This window comes from Suricata suricatta, chromosome 3, assembly GCF_006229205.1.
Source record: "Suricata suricatta isolate VVHF042 chromosome 3, meerkat_22Aug2017_6uvM2_HiC, whole genome shotgun sequence".
In the NCBI taxonomy this organism is placed as follows: Eukaryota; Metazoa; Chordata; class Mammalia; order Carnivora; family Herpestidae; genus Suricata; species Suricata suricatta.
The window spans coordinates 88,231,793-88,251,129 of record NC_043702.1 but is presented as its reverse complement, the minus strand read 5'-3'; the positions used below and the strand labels follow the sequence as shown (position 1 = coordinate 88,251,129).

Below are 19,337 nucleotides of genomic sequence, written 5' to 3'. Positions count from 1 at the left end.
TCTCTCTCTCTCTCTCTCTCTCTCTCTCTCTGTCCCTCCCTTGCTTGCACTCTGTCTGCCTCTCTCTCTCAAAAATAAATAAACATTAAAAAAAAAAAGACAAGAAATAACAAGTGTGGGCAAGGATGTGGAGAAAATGTACATGGGTGGGAATGTAAATTGGTGCAGCCACTGTGGGGAACATTATGGAGGTTTCTCAAAAAATTAAAAACAGCAGTATCATCTAGTCCAGTAATTCCGCTTCTGAGGATTTACCTAAAGAAAACAAAGCATTAACTTGGAAAGACATATACACCCCTTACGTTCATTGCCGCATTATTTATAATAGCTATGATATGAAAGCAACCTAAGTGCCCATAAATTGATGAATGGATAAAGAATAGATGGTGTAAACACACACACACACACACACACACACACACACACACACACAAATATTACTCAGCTATAAAGAAGAATGAAATATGGCCATTTTGCAACAACGTGGATAGACCTAGAGGGGATTATGTCAAGTGAAGTGAGTCAGTCAGAGAAAGACAAATGCCATATGATTTCACTTATAAATGGAATCCAAACAAACAAACAAACAACCATGGGGCACCTGAGTGGCTCAGTCAGTTAAGCATCCAACTTCGGCTAAGGTCATGATCTCGCAGTTTGTGAGTTCAAGCCCCACGTCAGGCTCTGTGCTCTGTGCTCTGTGCTGACAGCTCAGAGCCTGGGGCCTGCTTTGAAGTCTGTGCCTCCCTTTCTCTCTGCCCCTTCGCCACTAGTGTGCTCTCTCCATTACTTTCTCTCTCTTTCAAAAATAAACAAACTTAACAAAAAAAACTAAAAAATAAATAAAAATTAAAACAAATGAAGCAGAAACAACTCATATATACAGAGAACGAACTTGTTGTTGCCAGAGGGGAGGGGGTTGGGGGTATTACAAAATGGGTAAATTGAGTGGGAGGTACATGCTTCCAATTCTGGAATGAGTAAATCACAAAAATAAAAGGTAAAAAGGGGGAGAATGAAAAATTACCTATAATTCCACCACCCTGAAATAACCAATGATTGTGAATTGGTCTGTATCTTTCTAAACACTGTATATTGAAATGAAATACTTTGTAACGTTGGGACATTTGGATTTTACCAATTTTGCTAAAGTTTCATATATTAACCACCTGAGAGAATCAGCTACATCATAATAAAATGCACAGACTCCAAAAGAAGGATAGTATACTGAAATGGAGTTGTTTAATCATTATAGTTTTTCCATTGTCACAAGAAACTGCAGCTTTTGTTCTAAAACATTAAGGGGAAATGCATAAGAAAGCTTTAGTTAACCCAAACAACTCTTGGCATTTATGTATCTAAAGGTTAGGATATTAAAAATAGCCTGGTGGGGCACTGGGTGGCTCAGTCAGCTGAGTGTCTGGCTTTGGCTCAGGTCATGATCTCAGGTTTGGGAGCCTGCATCAGGCTCATGTTGTCAGTGCAGAGCCCACTTCAGATCATCTGTCCCCTGCTCTCTCTGCTCGTCCCCCATTTGCGCTCTCTCTCTCTCTCTCTCTCTCAAATAAATAAGCATTAAAAAAGAGTAAGTAGCCTACTTGTCAGAACTATGATCAAGCAAGGCCTAATGAGAGATCATATGTAAAAGGAGACGGAATTCATGATGGACATGAATTGCCTTCTTCCCCTTCACTGCTGTTTTTGGAACTCTAAGATTCCCAGGAGGTTTTTTTTAATGCACAATAAAAATGGGCTGCTAGCTTCCATGTTTCTTTTGTTTACCCCTGAATTTGCTGACAATTTCTGAATTATTTGGCTGATTCGTTTCTAGTTTACTTTCCCCCATTTTTTTTCACATTAGTTTGGCTTGTGTGCTCTCTAAAAGCATTTATAGGGTGCTTAACGTCTGATACTAGAACGCATTCATAATGTTACAGCTCCTACGCAGGGGGATTCAGTTGAGAAAGAACAAAACAGTTGCCTTCCTTTTTTGTTTTGTTTTGTTTGTTTGAGTCTCTTTACTGTGGGCTCAGGATACTATAGGGTCTGATAACCCCTCACATGCTTTTCAGTGATTGATGATCAAACCTGCTCAGTTGTTCAATCCAGCATTTTAGAGTCCTTGATACTTTTTTAACAAATTCATTGGAATCAAGCCTTTGCTAGCTAATAAAATAAGTGAAGTAAAGCAATAATTTACATCAGGGAACACAAGGTTTTATCTTTGTTGCCAACTCTAGTCAAATGATGGGTAGTTTCTGTCTGAAGGATTTTGATGCTAGTTCCAGGCTCTGCGGAAAAGACCACAAAGGTAATTAGTCATGTGTAGAAGAGTTCAAGACACATAGGAGTTAGATGATGTAAGGAAGTGAAGGGGGAGGGTTCCTGGCAGAGGAAAACGCATGGGCCAAGGCAAGGCACGGAAGAGCATGTTGTATATGCAGGGCAGCGGGGGCGGGGCGGGGGGGTGGGGGGAGAAAAGGAAAAATGCGAGACATTCAAGGTTCTTGAAGCTAAAAGTTTCAAAATCTTAAGCTGTGAGAGATGAGAATAAAGAATCAAGGGGGTGCTCGATGCTCAGTTAAGGAGCTTGGGCTTCATCCAGTTAATTAGTACTTAGGTGTCAAGCAGGGACGTGATGGGCTTGCTTAGCATAGAGTTTTAAACAATTGTTTTAGTGATGGCTTTGGGGGGACATAAAATTCATCAAAGATAGGGTGAATTTTTAGGGTATTTTTTCAGTATTCCAAGACATAGATAATTTTGGCCTGAACAAGGATTGCTAATAGGGATAAAAAAAGAAAAAAGTAAAGAAACATTTGGCAGGAAAATTTACTCCTGGCTAGGGAAGGATGAACCAAAGAGTAAAGCTTGGGAGACTAGATGGATAGTGAATAGTACAGGTGATATATTAAAAAATATAATTGATGAGTCACTAAATGTTTAGGCTAGACTATAGGACATAATACTGTAGAACATCTGAACTACCTCTCTGTTACTCTTTTTTTGCTGAAGAAGATGCTCATATAAATCATTTTTTAAAATGCATGTCTCCTATTTCTGAGGGATACTCGAAAGCAAACTATGCAGGGTATGAGATCAAGGAATATTTTATATTTTGGGTGCTATCTACATCTATCTATCTATCTATCTATCTATCTATCTATCTATCTATCTATCTATCTATCTACCTATCTATCCATCTATTGCAATAAAGAATAATAGAGTCCATCATAAATAATAAACATAGTACAGAAAATAAATGTCTCATAAGCACGGTAGCACTATTTATTGTCAAACTCAGGATACTTTTATGTGTGAGAGTTGTAGGCAGTAAAGAATTAAAAATATTATAATTTTAAAAAATATTTACTGAAGTTTTTATTATAAAGCTTCTTTATAACATATATAACATACTATAAATACAATAAAATACTAAGAATACTGTAACTATAAAATAGTTATTTAAGAAACTTTACAAAAATAAAACTCTAATATTTGGTTAAAAATAATAATAATAAAAACTTAGAATAAGAAACAAAACCAGACAGGACAGCAGCGCAACACGCATAAAGTGGAACTGTCCCTGGCAAACAGGAAGTCTGGCCATTCAACTTACACAGTCAGATAAGGACTTTACGTGCTCATTCCTGATGTAATACTTTCATTATCTCCTTCTGTTGTTCATTAGTTTCTGCTAGGGATCCAGCAGTGAATGCGCAGATGTTCATGTCCACACATGGGCTCACACGCTAGAGGCTGTGATGTGAACCCATGGTTCCCATGTCTCAGTCGTAATTCTAGCACTGTCTCCCCCATCATGGCCCAAAAGGAGGGCGTGGCTACTCTGACTGTGCTAGAACATTCTGCGGGCTGGGAAAGTAATATTATGGGAATATACCCCGGATATGTGTTAGATACATTCAGCCATTTGGGCAAATCCAAAGTATTAGGGTCCATCTTAGGAGAAGCAGCTCATTAAGCCCCAAGGGGAAATTACTGCAACCTTCTGAGTTTCAAAATATTGGATTTGGGATCCTCAGAATTGATGATTTTTTCTGTTTAAAATATATGGCTAGGTTGATAGAGGCAAGAATAGAATTTTGGGCCTCTAATCCTTTGGGGCAAGGTGGAATCTGTTTCTCATTAGTCCGCAGCTTTTCTTAATCAGCTTTTCCCCTAGCTATTATTTATTTATTTATTATCTATTGTTTATTTTATTATTATCATTCAAAAATAATTACTGAAAAGAAGGGGAAATTTTTCTTATGCCCTCTTAGTATTTGGTATCTTCCTATTCTTAGTACTAAGTAGAAGAATGAACACTGCAGAGTCAGAGAAGTGTGCCTTTAACTTCAAGCGTACTACGATCCCCTGTGTGTCAAACTACTCAAATCACCTTATGCGGTTGGGAATAATACTGTGGAATTTGTGATAACATTGTGGTCAGGATTAAGTGAGATGATCCAAGTAAAGTGCCTAGCACAGTGTTTGCCAAATAGTAGGTGGCCAATAAATGAGAGCTAGAATTATTAATGAAGGTATAAAAAGTTGATGTTGATGAGGCCAGAAAATTGTCACTTAGGCTCCTTTATCCTCCATTTCAGCTTCCTTCCCACTCCTTCCCCTCCCAGTCCCCACCAGCTCCTATGACAAGTACTTGGGGCTTTCATGATACTGTTAAACTATCCTCTTTTCCTAGTCTAGCATCTTTTGTTCCTGATTTATCTTTCTCATTTCCGTCCTTCCAGACTTCCTAGTCTTATAACTTATGCTTTGGTTGCTTCCTATATCTAACCTTGTAAAGGTTCTGTTAATGTCATTTATGCCAAAATGTTAAAGACTAACATCATTTTCATATGCTAGTCTTGCTGGCACATAGGTCTACTTTAGCACAGGTCAACATCATAACCTTAGAGAGTATACACAGAACATAAGTCAGAGGCATCAGTAATAGGGACAAAGGAGATATTTTCAAAGAGAGGCACGACACTCAAAGATAACAATAAAACTAATGAACAGCTAACATTTACTGCATGTCTATTTTGCACTGAATTTTATATGCATTGCCTCACTGAACTCTCACAACAAATTAATTAAGCACTATTATTATTGCTATTTTTCTGATGAGGAAAATGCAGCTTGGAAAGGTAAAGCAAACTTCTGAAAGTTGTATATACCTAGTAAATAGAAAAGACAGGTTTGGAACTCAAGTGCATCTAACTTATCACTATCTCTCTCATGCAGTCACTTACTAGCTAAATTTTTATCAAGACAGATAGCTCTGTGCTCTTCTCCTCATTATTTGCTAGGGCCTAGGGCATTGCTGGGCACATAGTATACACATAATTGTTGGTATATGAATTAATGAATAAATATCTATTCTGCCATCCTCCTCTCCATTTACCTTACTAGAATCACCTTTTGCTTGGAGCCTCTCCCTTGTCCAATATTCCAAAACTCTAAACTTCCAGTAGTCCATGTATGCCATTCCATTCCCTGATTTCATATCTCTATCTTGCTATCCTATCTACCTACAATTCTTCATTTCCCAGAAGTCTCTCAGCTAACATCCACTGACTCTGTAACACAGAGCTCAGGAGTGGTCTGCTTCCACAAAGCTTTCCATTTCTCTGGCCTCTCCTCCTACCTTCTTCCTCACTGTATCCTTTCCTGTTCCCACCACGGTGCAACCTGACAGGGTTCCTTCCAGGTCTGTGTCTTCCACTAGACCATGGTGTATTTGAAGGTAGATGTCTGACATATTTTTGTATCATTTTTTGTACATAACATATTTTTCTTCTGACATTCCTCTAAAGTTTATTTATTTATTTTGAGATGGGTGAGGGTCAGAGAAAGGGAGACAGAGAATCTCAAGTAGGCTCTGTGGCGTCAGCACAGAGCCAGAGGTGGGGCTCAAACTTACAAACCATGAGATCATACCTGAGCTGAAACCAAGAGTCAGACACTGAGCCACACAGGTGCCCCTCTTCTGATACATTTTTATATGGTTCTGGCTTAGCCTAGTTTATCAATGTTAGGGTGCTTTTTCTCCTATTTTAACATCTTTGAAATTGGGAAACATCTTTCAGTTGATGGAATCTTAAAATTATAATTGATAGTGTTTTTTTCTGACAATTGTACAAAAAGAAGAGTTAATGGAGTCCTATAATCAATGGCGTCATAGAGTTAACATAATGCAGTACTAGATATCAAATAAAGGTTATATGAATGAAGGAGGGGGTTGCAATCACAGTACTCCTCAGATCATATTATTATTCCTACTTATGACGAAGCATCACAGACAGTGTGGCAGGGAAATAGTTGAGCATTGTTCTTTACTTATGCTGGACTTTCCTAGTACAAGTAAGACAGGTAAGAAGCTACCTCCAATTTGACAATAAACTATGAAAAAAAAAGATTTCAAAGATCATCTAGACCAAAGAAAGAAAGAAGAATCAACAAACACAAAAATCAGCTTCACTAGTAATAAAAAAATGGAAATTGGAAAAAAAAAAAAGAAGCTACCTCAAATTATTCCTAATCCTTTCTTTCTGGACTTCTATGATTTGTTCCATATGCTTGTCTTCTAGGTGAAATTGATCTTCAAATTCTTTCCAAAGTGCAGGCTCAATATCCAGGAATTCATATCAACCATGAAGTTGTTGAGCCAAGTGGTGAGCAAATTGCCAAGTACAAAGGTACCTGTAACCTGTGGTGTTGTATGTCAAATACTATCCTGAAAGGCTTATCATTCCAAATTTGTCCCCTCAGTCATTAACAACATAATTGCTGTGGTATGTTTCTTTGTAAGCTTACTGGGAAAATAACTTATTTAATTTGTTTTCTTGGCAGACATGACTAACACTGCAGAAATATGAACAGTGAATAATTAGACTTCCTTTTTTACTGACTTTTCATCTATTCCCTGGTCATCAACTACTATTGTTTAGAGACAGAGTCATTAATTCATTCAGAAATATTTAAACAGAATCCTTGCTCTTAAAGAGCTTGTGTTTAATGGGTTATAGCAGGAGTCAGCAAACTTTTCTGAAAAAACACACACAGTCAACATTTTAGAAATAGAAGGCCACATGATCTCTGTCACAATTAATCAACACTACTAATTAACTCTGCACAAAGGCAGCCATAGATGACACTGATAAACTGAGTGTTCATATGTTCCAATAAAACTTTATTTATAAACATTAAAATTTGAATTTTATGTCATTTTCACATGTCATGAAATATTATTATTCCTTTTATTTTATTCAGCCATTTTAAAATGTAACAACATGAGATATAAAAGACAGGTATAAAGTCAGGAAGTTTAGTAGTATATATATTTTATCTTGCTGTCCATTTAGAAATAGGTGGTGGACTAGATATAGTCATTGGGCCATGGTCAGCTGATTCCTGGGTTACAGAATCATGTCACTTGCTTCGCATTAATACAATTCACCAGTTGATTCCTCATCAATACAGAGATAATATAACCTATGTCTGATCAGCATTCTCATTATTATTTCTTATCGACTCTTTATTTCATCTCTAATTTCATTTAACAGTACAAAAAAAATCAGGATGAACTCTCTGGTCTTTCAGAGCTACATAAAAAAGAAAGATGTGCTTTATATCTGTTATGTGTATAACATTGATTGCATTAAAATTCGAAATGGAAATGGATTCTGCATTTGCAATTAAAATTGATGGTGTGCCACCTCTTCCCTGTATTTCAGAGCTTGTAGCCAAGACATCAAACCTTGAGAACATAAAGTTTGTTTGGCATAAGGAGACATCATCTGAATATCAAAACAGAATCATAGAGAAAAAAGAAATTCAGAAGTGGGACTTTATTCATATGATTCAGGTAAGAAATATTTATTGTTGAAAATTCTCAGAAAGGAGATTTTTTTCAGAAATATGTATGAAGAGTGCCTAATATTATACCTTTAGGAAGAAAAATGAAAATCTGATTTCTGATTTTACAAGTGAACATTATCTGTCCAAAATGAGGATAAAAATGTTGATAATACTGAGAGATTCACTCGAACACTCAAAAAGCTAGTTTTTATACTTGAATTACTTTGGAGGGTTTTTTTCAATGTTGGTTTAATGAACTTTTATAGGATTGAAAGTTCATAGATAGATTTGAGGACAGTAGAGTGTAACATATCCTAGCACAGTTCTCCAGGAGTTCTAATGGTCTGGATGGGACTCTGATGTCCCAGTGTTTTTCTGAATCCTTTGCTTTTGTCTTCTGTTCATGACCTGGCTAACGTGCATGTGACAGAAGAGGCAGGTTAGATAATTTCTCATGTCAATAAAGTTTATTGATAAAGTCAGTCATTCAGTAGGAATTTAGTTCCATGATCCAGCACTGATAGTATATTTCTTAGAAATACACTAGAGTATGTCTTGGAAAGGGCATGACTATTCATTAGATGGTATAGGGATATATTTATGAGAATCACTGATATTTGTGGATAGCACATGGGTATATAGATTTTGGGTGTTGGCTACCATTAGAAAATATGTATACTTTAGAAATACCAGTATAAACAGCAAGAGACTTCTTTCTTTCTATAGTCCATAAGTCCAGTCATCCCAAAGGAATAAACTTACAAGAACTCCAAGAAAGAAATGACTCTAACACTGGTATATCCAAGGAGTCCTACATCTCTGCTCTCCTAGCTGACAAAAATCTTTTACCTAGAAGGGAGCACTTAAATTGTCCAACAAGCCAATAATGTTTCTCTATTAGACTTATGTTCCTACTTCCTTATTTAACTATTTCATACCTCCTTCTCTCTCCTTACACCTCCTGTAACCTCTCCCCCATCACTCATTCCAAACTAATGACCTTACTTCATACTGTATAGTGAAAAGTGAAATCATCAGATGGAAAGTCATTTTCTACCCTCCAAATTTAAAAACATAGCTGTTCCTCTACCTACCATCTTTTTCTTTCATCTTATTTAAAAGCCTCTATCAAAAGGCAATCCCTCCACTTGTGCTCTGGATCCCATTCTTCACCTGTAATAAAATGTTACAGCTTCAGGAATCATTCTCACATTTCTCTCAAAATTTCCACACGTCTTCTTTCTTAAGAGCAATTCTGCTTCCTCTGCATTACTGTACTTTTCTATTTATCTTCTTCTCTGTTTACTCTGCATTTTCTGTTACATTTTTGTCTCTTTGTTGTTCCCTATAGACTTAACACTCTGATGCCATTCTTTAAACTTAACACTCACAGTCAACTTAAGAGATCTCAGTGTCTATTAGATCAAATTTCAAAGAATCTGTGTTGGGCCACTCTTCTTTTTTAGCCAGGTCACATCATAGACTGTTAGCCATCTTATGGATTAGATTATGTTTCTGGGCATCTATCCCTGTCGTGAACAGCATGGAATGACATACACTAAATATGACCCTGAAGCAGCATTGGCCATGTGCAGGTCCATTTTATTTCATTCATTCATGTGAGACAGACCCAGTTTAAGTTGTATTTATTTTATACAATAAATTCTGTCATGGGCATCTACATAGAATATTGAATTCTTGCCCAAGAGAGATGGTGATGAGATATAAGATATAAGTGTCTGTGGGGGTAGATTCCAGGAATGCAAGCTCTGGGGAAATTTTTCCACTGTCAATGTATAATTCCAACCTCTACCTGTGTTGAATGAAAAGGCCTCTTCTTATGCTTCACCAGAGACAGTCCAGAGTTATTTAAAAGGGGTGGGTTGACCCCTAGCCCCTTGTGACCAAGCATGTAACCTCATGCTTTATTCAGTCCCATTTTCCTAGAGAATCTGTCAACATCACAGCCTGCCATATTTTCTGTGATTTAAAAAAAGCATTTGTGAGCATATGGTGAAGCTAGTGCAAAGGGCTTAATTTTAAAGCAACGTTCCATGAAATGGGGTCTGTTTTTATGGTGCCAGCATTATCTTCTCCCAGAAGGACTACAATTCACAAAATATGGAGTAAGCATAGAATCAATGTCCCCATGTGGAGAGGAGACTAAGTATCTCCAGCTGTAAATGTCTGTGTTACTGAAGCCAGAAAGACTAAATTTAAAGCAATTTGGCTGTAATTGAGCAAATAGTATAGTTTTCCCTTTTCCCAAATATTTTATCACATTATTATTTGCTCTCCATATAAGATCTTTAATATTTAAAGTGTTTTGTTGAGTAAAAATCTATTCAATTTGAAATCAAACTGTCTAGTGAGTATCTAGCCCAAGTAACAAAGACATTGATATAGAAAGGTCTCTAATTTCTGTTCTCCTTCATTTCTAGATGCTGTATTATGTAGAAGATATCCCAGCTACCCTGAAATTCTTCCATAGTCTCTTAGCTACCAATGCTAAGCTTCTCATTATTCTTGTGTCAGGTAAACTTTTTACTTTCACCCTGAATTTTAAAACAGTAAAAGTATATATATGTGCTTGGATTTATGTATTTGAAGGCAGCTGCTGTATTTTGTCTTTGAAATGAAATTCTGACTTGGCTTCTGATCATAGTCAATTAATTAACACAGTATATGGAGCCTTCACAATGGCTCTCAATATAGGGGGTCTAGTGGAATTAAATGTCTACTTACTCCTTTCTCTTGGGAAAATTTGTTTTTGTTGTCTCTATATAAATTCTTCTTTATATAACATAGAGCAAATACTACTAATAGGAATTTTTTTAATGAGACCAAAAATTGTAAATATTTCTATTTACCTCCTTTTTGTTTCTTGAATATCTCTTTTCCTTCTGTGGTGTTTATTAATACATTTAAAAAGGCTTAAATATTTGGGATGCTTTCATAGTTGATTAATTTGCATTTCTAGAGCCATTATCAATAGCGTTCATGATAGATTTCCTCAAATAACCAGAAATTGTTCACTTATTACTTTCCAAAGAAGGCATTTGATCATGTCATGTTGCTTCTACTATATAATAAGTACCAACACAGAGAACATACACAAAGATGTTAATAAATGCAACACTGACACTGTTGAGTTCATGAATTCACTGCTTATTTCATTCAGCAATCTTTGTGGATTGTGCACACAGTGGTAGTCAGATTGATTCTAGATATACAAGAGTCTTTATATTCCTAAACTTATACCAGACCCCATACTCAAAACCATATGTCACAAAATTCATCTACTCTTAAACATGAGGAATGACTTTAAGGATGGCAAACCTGCTTATTGCTTGTAATCCTAAGCTTGAACTCATGTGGCAGTTTTGCAAGTGAGAGTTCCTGCATACAGCCTCTTCCCCAAAGGAACATTTCGATAAATTATTTTTATCTCTGGTTAGTTAAAAAGACTCATTTATGTGAGAGAGTTCTGCCTTCCCATTTAGAAGGGCTTGTGTAAACCGGATGCTTCCTACTAACCTCTCTCCAAATTAAGACACTTGGATAAAGCCTTCATAGTGCATTTAGGAATACAAGAAAAAATTAGTTGTCACCATTGAGGGCAGTCTATTCTTGATAATCTGTATCTATAATAAAGAGAAAGTGTTACAGACAGAAATAGCAATTTATTGAGAAGTCATGTATGTTTGATTTTAGGATATATTTAATACCAATAGCATGTACAATCTTATTTATATTTGGCTTATTCTTAAATATTTTCAGAAGCTAGGTATTTCAAGGGCAGAAATCAGTTTTCTCTGAGTATGTTTCTACCAATAGGAAAAAGCCAGACTACAGTTTAGAAAGTGACACGAGGAGTCTACAAGGAACTGAGAAGTGACTAAGTGCTCTTATGAATACAGTCCTCTGCTGGCTTTCTCATGAGCACACTAATACAATCCATGGTTTACTGGCATCAAGAAACTCGCAAACCAAAACTGGCACAGTGAAATGTTTGAAGACACATGTGGCAAGAATGCTGAGTCACTTCCTAGCTGTGTGAACTTGGCCTGTCAGTCTTAGCTTATTCCAGGGCTATTTCTGGATAATCGTGCCTAAATTACACTGCATCTATGCATATATTTGCTTCATATGTACTACGTGTATGTGCATTCGTGGGGGAAAATCAAAGAAAGTAAGTCAATACTCAAATATCAGATATCTTTTTCTTAAAAAGTATATTGAATCAGAAGTTAGTGTAGTTTGATTTTACTATGTTTATATTTAACTAACTTTTTCTGTATGCAGTAAACAACTCTTCATTATTGTACCAAGCATGGGAGATAGCTATCCAAAAGAAGAAAACATTGTTCATATAGTTCCTAAACATAAGAATGCAACAAATAACAAACGTCCAACTAATAAAGGGACTCTAATGACCCCCTGCCTTTATTACATACACTTTCTTTCTTTTTTTTTTTTTAACTTTTTTTTTTAATGTTTTACTTATTTTGATACAAAGAGAGACAGAGCATGAGAGAAGGAGGGGCAGAGAGAGAGAAGGAAACACAGAACCGGAAGCTCCAGGCTCTGAGCTAGCTGTCAGCACAGAGCCTGATGCGGGGCTCGAACCCACAAATGTGAGATCTGACCTGAGCCAAAATCAGAGGCTTAACCGACTGAGCCACCCAGACACCCCTCTTTTTTTTTTTTAATTGGATAGCAGCTAGGTTTGAGAATGCTCAGCGGGTCACTGAGGCGACTGAGCAACTTCCCCCTCTCATCCCTGTATAAAACCATTGCTCTAAATTGCCCTTCTCAGCCCAAACTGTGATTCTTGAAACCCCACTCTCCATATTTGCCTTCTGAAAACATTGATTAAATTTGAATATTTCCCTAAAACCTGGAACACACACATTGAAATGGTTCACACTAAGTTCTGTTCTTATCGAGCTTCTTGCAATCACTTTCTAAGAGGACTTTGCTTCATAATTACCTGGAACTGAAGCAGCCTGTTTGTGTATTATCTTTGTTTCGGGGCAGTATTGTCATCCATAGCTACACTCCAATGCAGATGGTTGATTGCTCAATTTTAATTTAGTGACAAGCCTGGAACTAGTTACTAAATTAAATTACTAAGAATATTCATGTAGCTAACATCTAGGCAGATAATGGTATGCCTAAATTATTACCTTGCTCCAAAGGGTCATCTTAAATATGCCACACAGCTAAGACTCTTTCTGGCCTATTTCAGACAACTGACCTATTACTAAATCGACAAGTTATTTCTCCGAATAGACTGAATTACTGTTATCTGAGTACTGTAGACACTCATCTTTGCAATTTATTAGCTCATAAGATAATGAAACATGGAGTCAGTTCCTCGATTTAATTATGCAGAGAGTCAGGTTGGCTACATACATTCCATGTGTACCATGTGTACCAAGGCACCAGGTGCATTCAGCCATATTCCAAACAGTACATAGCTTGTATTCTCAGTCCCTTGCTGGCGACTCAGGATGGCTGTTGTGTAGATTTGGTTCATTCAGCTTGTGTTGAGCTCCTACAGTCAGTCACTGCTAGGCTCTGAAGGATGCAGATGAGTTACTACTTTTCCTCTGCCATTGGATGGCTCCCTCCTAACTAATGGAGGAGTGAGACATGGAAAGACTTGGAGCAGTGTGCTAAGTTTGTTATCAGAGACATATTGAGAAGTTTAAGGAGAGCGCCTTGAGAGCACGGGTTGTGCTTCCTATCTCTTTGGCACCTAGAAGACAGATACCCAATAAATATCTGAATTGAACTGAATAAATTATTTTATAATAATTTATTATAGCTGCCTTATAATATTCTAAACTACTAGTTCTGAATGTTTCTCTCTAAAAAAGAGAGCGTGTTTTACCTAAAACCTACTACATGATGGACATGAAATCAGAGGATATAGTAAGTTCTGGAGATTTGAACATAGGTTTAATAAACAAGAGTAAAAGACTCAACAAAGAAGCTATGCATACACACATACTTGCACACACACCAGAGTGTATGCCGAAAGCAGCAGACAAAAGTGATGAAGGGCAGGCAAGTGAAACTCATTAGGAAAAGAAAGAGAAGCTGAAATCATAATTAAATGACAGCATGTACTGGTCACCCTGTTAGAGTACATGTTGCTTGAGGGAAGAGAGGCTTTCCTCTGTGTTCCTTAGTATCAGTTACAGAACTAGCCCAGCTTAATAAATATTCATGTAATTATAAGAAGCGGAAGTTCCTGGTTATTACAAAGATAAAATCATTGATTTGGGCATGAAAAGAAAGAGAAATAAGGACAAAAGAAGTGGATTTTTAAAATGGGTATCTCACACTAAAATGATATGAGTAGTATGTTCTTTTTCAAATGTAGTAGCCAGGCATTAGTTCAGAGAGTTGCTAATTAAAATGCAACTTTTCTGGTTAAGGGGTATTCGCCAGAAGGAGACAGTTTTGGGTTTTCTGTATTTATCTGTTTGGTTTTTTGTCCTTCCCTCTCCTTTCCTAAGGAAGGAGATACGCATGGTGTGTTATTTTTAATACAGTGGAGAAAAAAGAATCTGGTTTATATCATGTTGGAAACAAAAGTAACACCACATGTTGTGCCCACCAAGAGCCATTATGATAACGCATCAGTTAGAAAGTGTATAATTGCTCAGCTCAGAAATGGTACCCAGTCACACAACACTGACACCAGCAAATTTTCTGCAATCAGTGTTTGTTTTTTTGGGTTCTTTTTCTCTGACAGGTTAAAAATAAAAAATAATGATAATAGAGCCTCTCCTCAACCACTGAAATATTTACTTTCTTGTTAAGTCTTATTTGTAGGCAAATTCTTATTTGGGCAGACAATCACACTCTCTTTGGAATGAAAGAATTTTAATACATATTTTGACCTTAATTTTCTTTTTCCACTGGACTGAAGTGGTTGGTTTTTTTTTTGCTTCATCCACTTTTACCTTCTAGAGCATATCCTGAAGTTATCGCTCCCTCTCCTGAAATATTAGTAGAATATCAATTATCTAGGCTATCTAAATTTTACCGTTTCCTGCCTTCCATAGCCTCTTTTGTTGAGTTCATTTGGGAGACTTTAGCCCAATCCATGGATGATGGCTAGGCATCTTTGAGCATCCAATAATTATATGCAGAACTATATGGATATATATTGTTTGTGTAGTTTTCTGGAGAGTCACTCATTTCATTAGATCACAAAAGACATTTGGTAACCAAAATATCTCAAGCCTTTGAAATCTTAACTATTAATCCTGGAAGCCCACAGAAAATACAGGTTTTCTCTTACACTGCTTTGACCAGGTTCAACTTAATTTCCTAGCACAATGTTGATTTATTATGTGCCTGTCATGGGTCTCAGTGCCTTCACGTTTTCTTTCCCCAATTCTATGAATAAACTCTATTATTACCCCTATTTTTCAGATGATAAAATTGAGGCAGAGTTTCATAAAGCCAGTCTTATTTAGGCAGTTGGGCTTTAGAGACCTTCTTAATTACTACCCTGTATCAACTGTGTATGTAACATCCCATTATTACATGCATCTATCCATTACATACATTAGAGGGCCCATAAATAGATTTTCATTTCTATTAATTTATTAGTATTATAGAGTTCCAAAAAGAGCAAGTTTGCTTTTTCAAGATTACGACCAGTGAAAATACATTATCAAACTAATTCCATATAATATTCATTTATTGTGTAAGTACTTATTACTCATCTGCCATGTACTCAGTGTTGTGCAACAATTCACTTCAATTACCTCATTTAATAATTGCAGTTGCATTTGAGGTAAGTATGGTTATCCCCACATTATAGATGAGAAAACTAAAGTTCTGAGAGACTAAATAATGAACCTCATCTTATTCATGAAGTGTCAGAAGTATAGTCCAACCTGTGTTTCTCTCTCAGAGGCTAAATCTCTTAGCTTCTACACTGGGCTGGGTTTTCAATTAAACACAACAGACTCTGCTAAAACATCTTCTAAAGCTGGCAATGATAACTGTTAAGAATCAGCCTAGTTATTGGAAGTCCAAGGCTGCATCTTAAAAATGGAGACATGAGAAGCTACCTTATATTCCTGTAGAAAAATGTGTTTATTGTGTTCTTTCTTTCTATTTCAATTATTAATCTTAGATCTTCTCCTCTGAACACAAGACTCACATAAACAACAGCCTTCTTCTAATCACCAATGGAATGTGCAATAGAGATATCAAGAGATATCTCAAATTTACATTTCCAAAACCAGACAGCTGGCAATACATTTTAAACTGCTCCTACTTCATTCTTCCCATTTCCAATAATGACAATTCTCTCTTTTCAGGTGCTTGGGCCAAAGCATTGGGGTGATCACTGACTCTTTGTTTGCACTCACACCCAGTATCCAAATTACTGGCAAATCTCACTGGATTGAGGAGCACTATACATATATAAATTGAACCACTTGTTATCACCTCTAAACACCAGCTGCTCCAACTTACCATCATCTGTCACCCAGATTATTGCCATAGCCTCCTTACTTTTCTCCTAGCTTCCCTAGTCTATTCTTATATGTGTGACATGAGACCTTATTAAAATGTAAATCAGGTTAAGTCACTCTAATGTTGTGTTGTCCAATATGAAAGCCACATTTGGCTATTGAAATTGATTATTTATATGAGTTGCAATGCAATAAAACTTAAAAATCATTTCCTTGATCACACTAGCCACAGTTCAAATGGTCCTTAGCCACAGAAGGTTAGTGGCTACCATATTGGACAACACAGATATAGAACATGTTCATCAACACAGAAAGTTCTGTCAGACAGCACTACAATGGCTTCACATCTCACCCACATGATTTGGCACCTCTCCACTCCCCTCCACCACTCATCCAACCTTGTCTCCTCTCCTCTCCCCCTTGCTCACTCAATTCCAATCTCACTCGTTCCCTGGCTAGTTCTTAACAAGCCAAGCATGCTCCTTCCTCAGGTCCTTTGTAGTTGTTCTTCTCTACCTAAGTTAGAGAGATTCTTCCCTCTGATATCTACATAGTTTGTTGTCATGGGGTGCCTGGGTGGCTCAGTTGGTTAAGCATCCAACTTTGGCTAAGGTCATGATCTTACAGCTCATGAGTTCAAGCCTTTTGTTGGGCTCTGTGCTGACTGCATAGAGCCTGAAGCCTGCTTGGATTCTGTGTCTCCCTCTCTCTCTACCCCTTCTCACTCATGTTCTTTCTCTCTCAAAAATAAACATTTAAAAAATAATAATAACGTATGGTTCGTTGTCATGTCTCTGCCCAAATGTCACATTACACAGACTTTCTGTGACCACCCTATATAGAACAGCAATCCATCCGACTCTTTGACTTTCCTCATTCCTTGCTCTAATTTTGTTTTTCTTTAGCACTTACCACCATTGGATATGTGATGTATTTACTTGTGTATTTAACGTTCTTTCTCCCTGCTGTGTACTCCTTAAATTAAGCTACCCAAAGGCAAGAGTATTTTTTTTTTATTGACTGCTTTACTCTAGGCATCTATTTCACTGCTTGGTATAGTAGGTAAATGAAAAAAGAATAAATGAAAGCATGAACTTTGTTCCATCACACAGGAACCAGTGGCTGGGACAAGCTGTGGAGAAAGTACCGATCTCGCTTACCCCAGTATGACATCTGCCAATACGTTACATCATCTGATCTCTCTCAGATGCTGGACAAATTGGGGATTAAGTATGAATGTTGTGACCTTTTGTCCACCATGGATATATCTGATTGTTTTATTGATGGCAATGAAAATGGAGACCTGCTTTTGGATTTTTTGACAGAAACCTGCAACTTTAATACAACAGCACCACCTGATCTCAAAGCAGAAATTATGAAAGATCTGCAAGAGTCTGAGTTCAGCGTAAAGAAAGAGGGAAAGGTTCTTTTTAATAATAATCTGAGTTTCATAGTGGTTGAAGTATAAATATTAATCATGAAAGTGTATTCAAAAATTGTATTTTGAATAATGTTGTCACTTATTTCTATATTAAAATTACAAACACATCTTATAGTATAAATAGTCATTTTCTCTTATATATAAAACCTAGAGAATTCCAAGAAATTCTCAGCTTTCCATGAAGAATTATATATGATATTGTTGGTCTTATCCCATTCCTTCCCCAAGGCAAGAGGCCACATTTAGGCTAAATACACAATAAGCTAGAAAAATGAGACAACTAAGTTTCACTGGCCTACTGATAAGAACATCCTTCCTATTTGTTGATTGTACTGGAATGTCCCAAAATATTAATAAAGCATGTGTTGTGAATTCTTTAAATACTAAGAAAGTATCTATTTATTGATAGATAAGAAAAAGTATATGTTTACTGATTTGAATAGACATAGTACCAGCTATGAAATTGAATCAGTAGTCAAAAGACTCCCAATAAACAACAGTGCACCTAAGATCCGATGACTTCATGGGCAAATTCTACCAAATATTTAAAAAAGCATTAATACCAATTGTTCTAAAACTATTCTAAAAAATAGAAGAAAGAAAACTTTGAAATTTATTTTATGTGGCAAGTATCACCCTGATACCAAAATCAAATAAGGACACCACAAAAAAAGAGAAGTATAAGTCAACATCTCTGATGAACATAGACGCAAAAACCCTCAACAAAATACCAGCAACAGAATCCAACATTAAAAAAATATATTAAAAAAAATTCAACCCCATCAAGTGAAATTTATTCTCAGGGTGCAACAGTGATTCAATACTCACAAATCAATCAATGTGATACATCACATCAATCAGAGAAACAATAAAAACCATATGATCATTTCAGTAGATGCAGGAAAACCATTTGACAAACTGCAACATCCATCCATGATAAATATCCTCAACAAAGTAGGCTTACAGGGAACAGACCTCAACAAAATAAACCCTATATATGAAAAACCCACAGCTAACATCATGCTCAATGGGGAAAAACTGAGAGCTTTTCCCCTAAGATCGAGAACAAGACAAGAATGTCCATTCTCACCACTTTTATTTAACTTAGTACTCGAAGTCCTAGTCACAGCAATCAGACAACAAAAAGAAATAAAAGACATCCAAATTGGTAAGGAAGAAGTTAAACTCTCACTATTTTCATATAACATGATACTTTGTATAGAAAACCATAAACACTCCATCAAAAAACTATTAACTATAATTGATAAATGAATTCAGTATATTCACAGGCTACAAAATCAATGTACAGAAACCTGTTGCATTTCTATACACTAATAATGAAGCAGCAGAAAGGGAAATTAATAAAAAAAATCCCAACTACAAATGTACCAAAAACAATAAAATACTTGGGAATAAACCTAACCAAAGAGGTAAAAGACCTGTACTATGAAAACTATAAAACAGTGATGAAAGAAACTGAAGATGACACAAAGAAATAGAAAGACATTCCATGCACATGAACT

The 19,337-nt window shown here is 36.4% G+C and overlaps 1 protein-coding gene across 1 annotated transcript in view; it reads left to right on the top strand.

The window, feature by feature from the left end:
- The window catches only part of HNMT (histamine N-methyltransferase), a 46,028-nt gene extending 27,827 nt beyond the window's left edge, over positions 1-18,201 (top strand). The window contains exons 3-6 of the mRNA XM_029934644.1: positions 6,594-6,701; positions 7,740-7,870; positions 10,305-10,398; positions 17,486-18,201. Coding sequence (XP_029790504.1) covers positions 6,594-6,701; positions 7,740-7,870; positions 10,305-10,398; positions 17,486-17,841 — 689 coding nt within the window. The 3' untranslated portion in view covers positions 17,842-18,201. The remainder of the gene's footprint in view (positions 1-6,593; positions 6,702-7,739; positions 7,871-10,304; positions 10,399-17,485) is intronic.
- Positions 18,202-19,337: the final 1,136 nt, after the last annotated feature.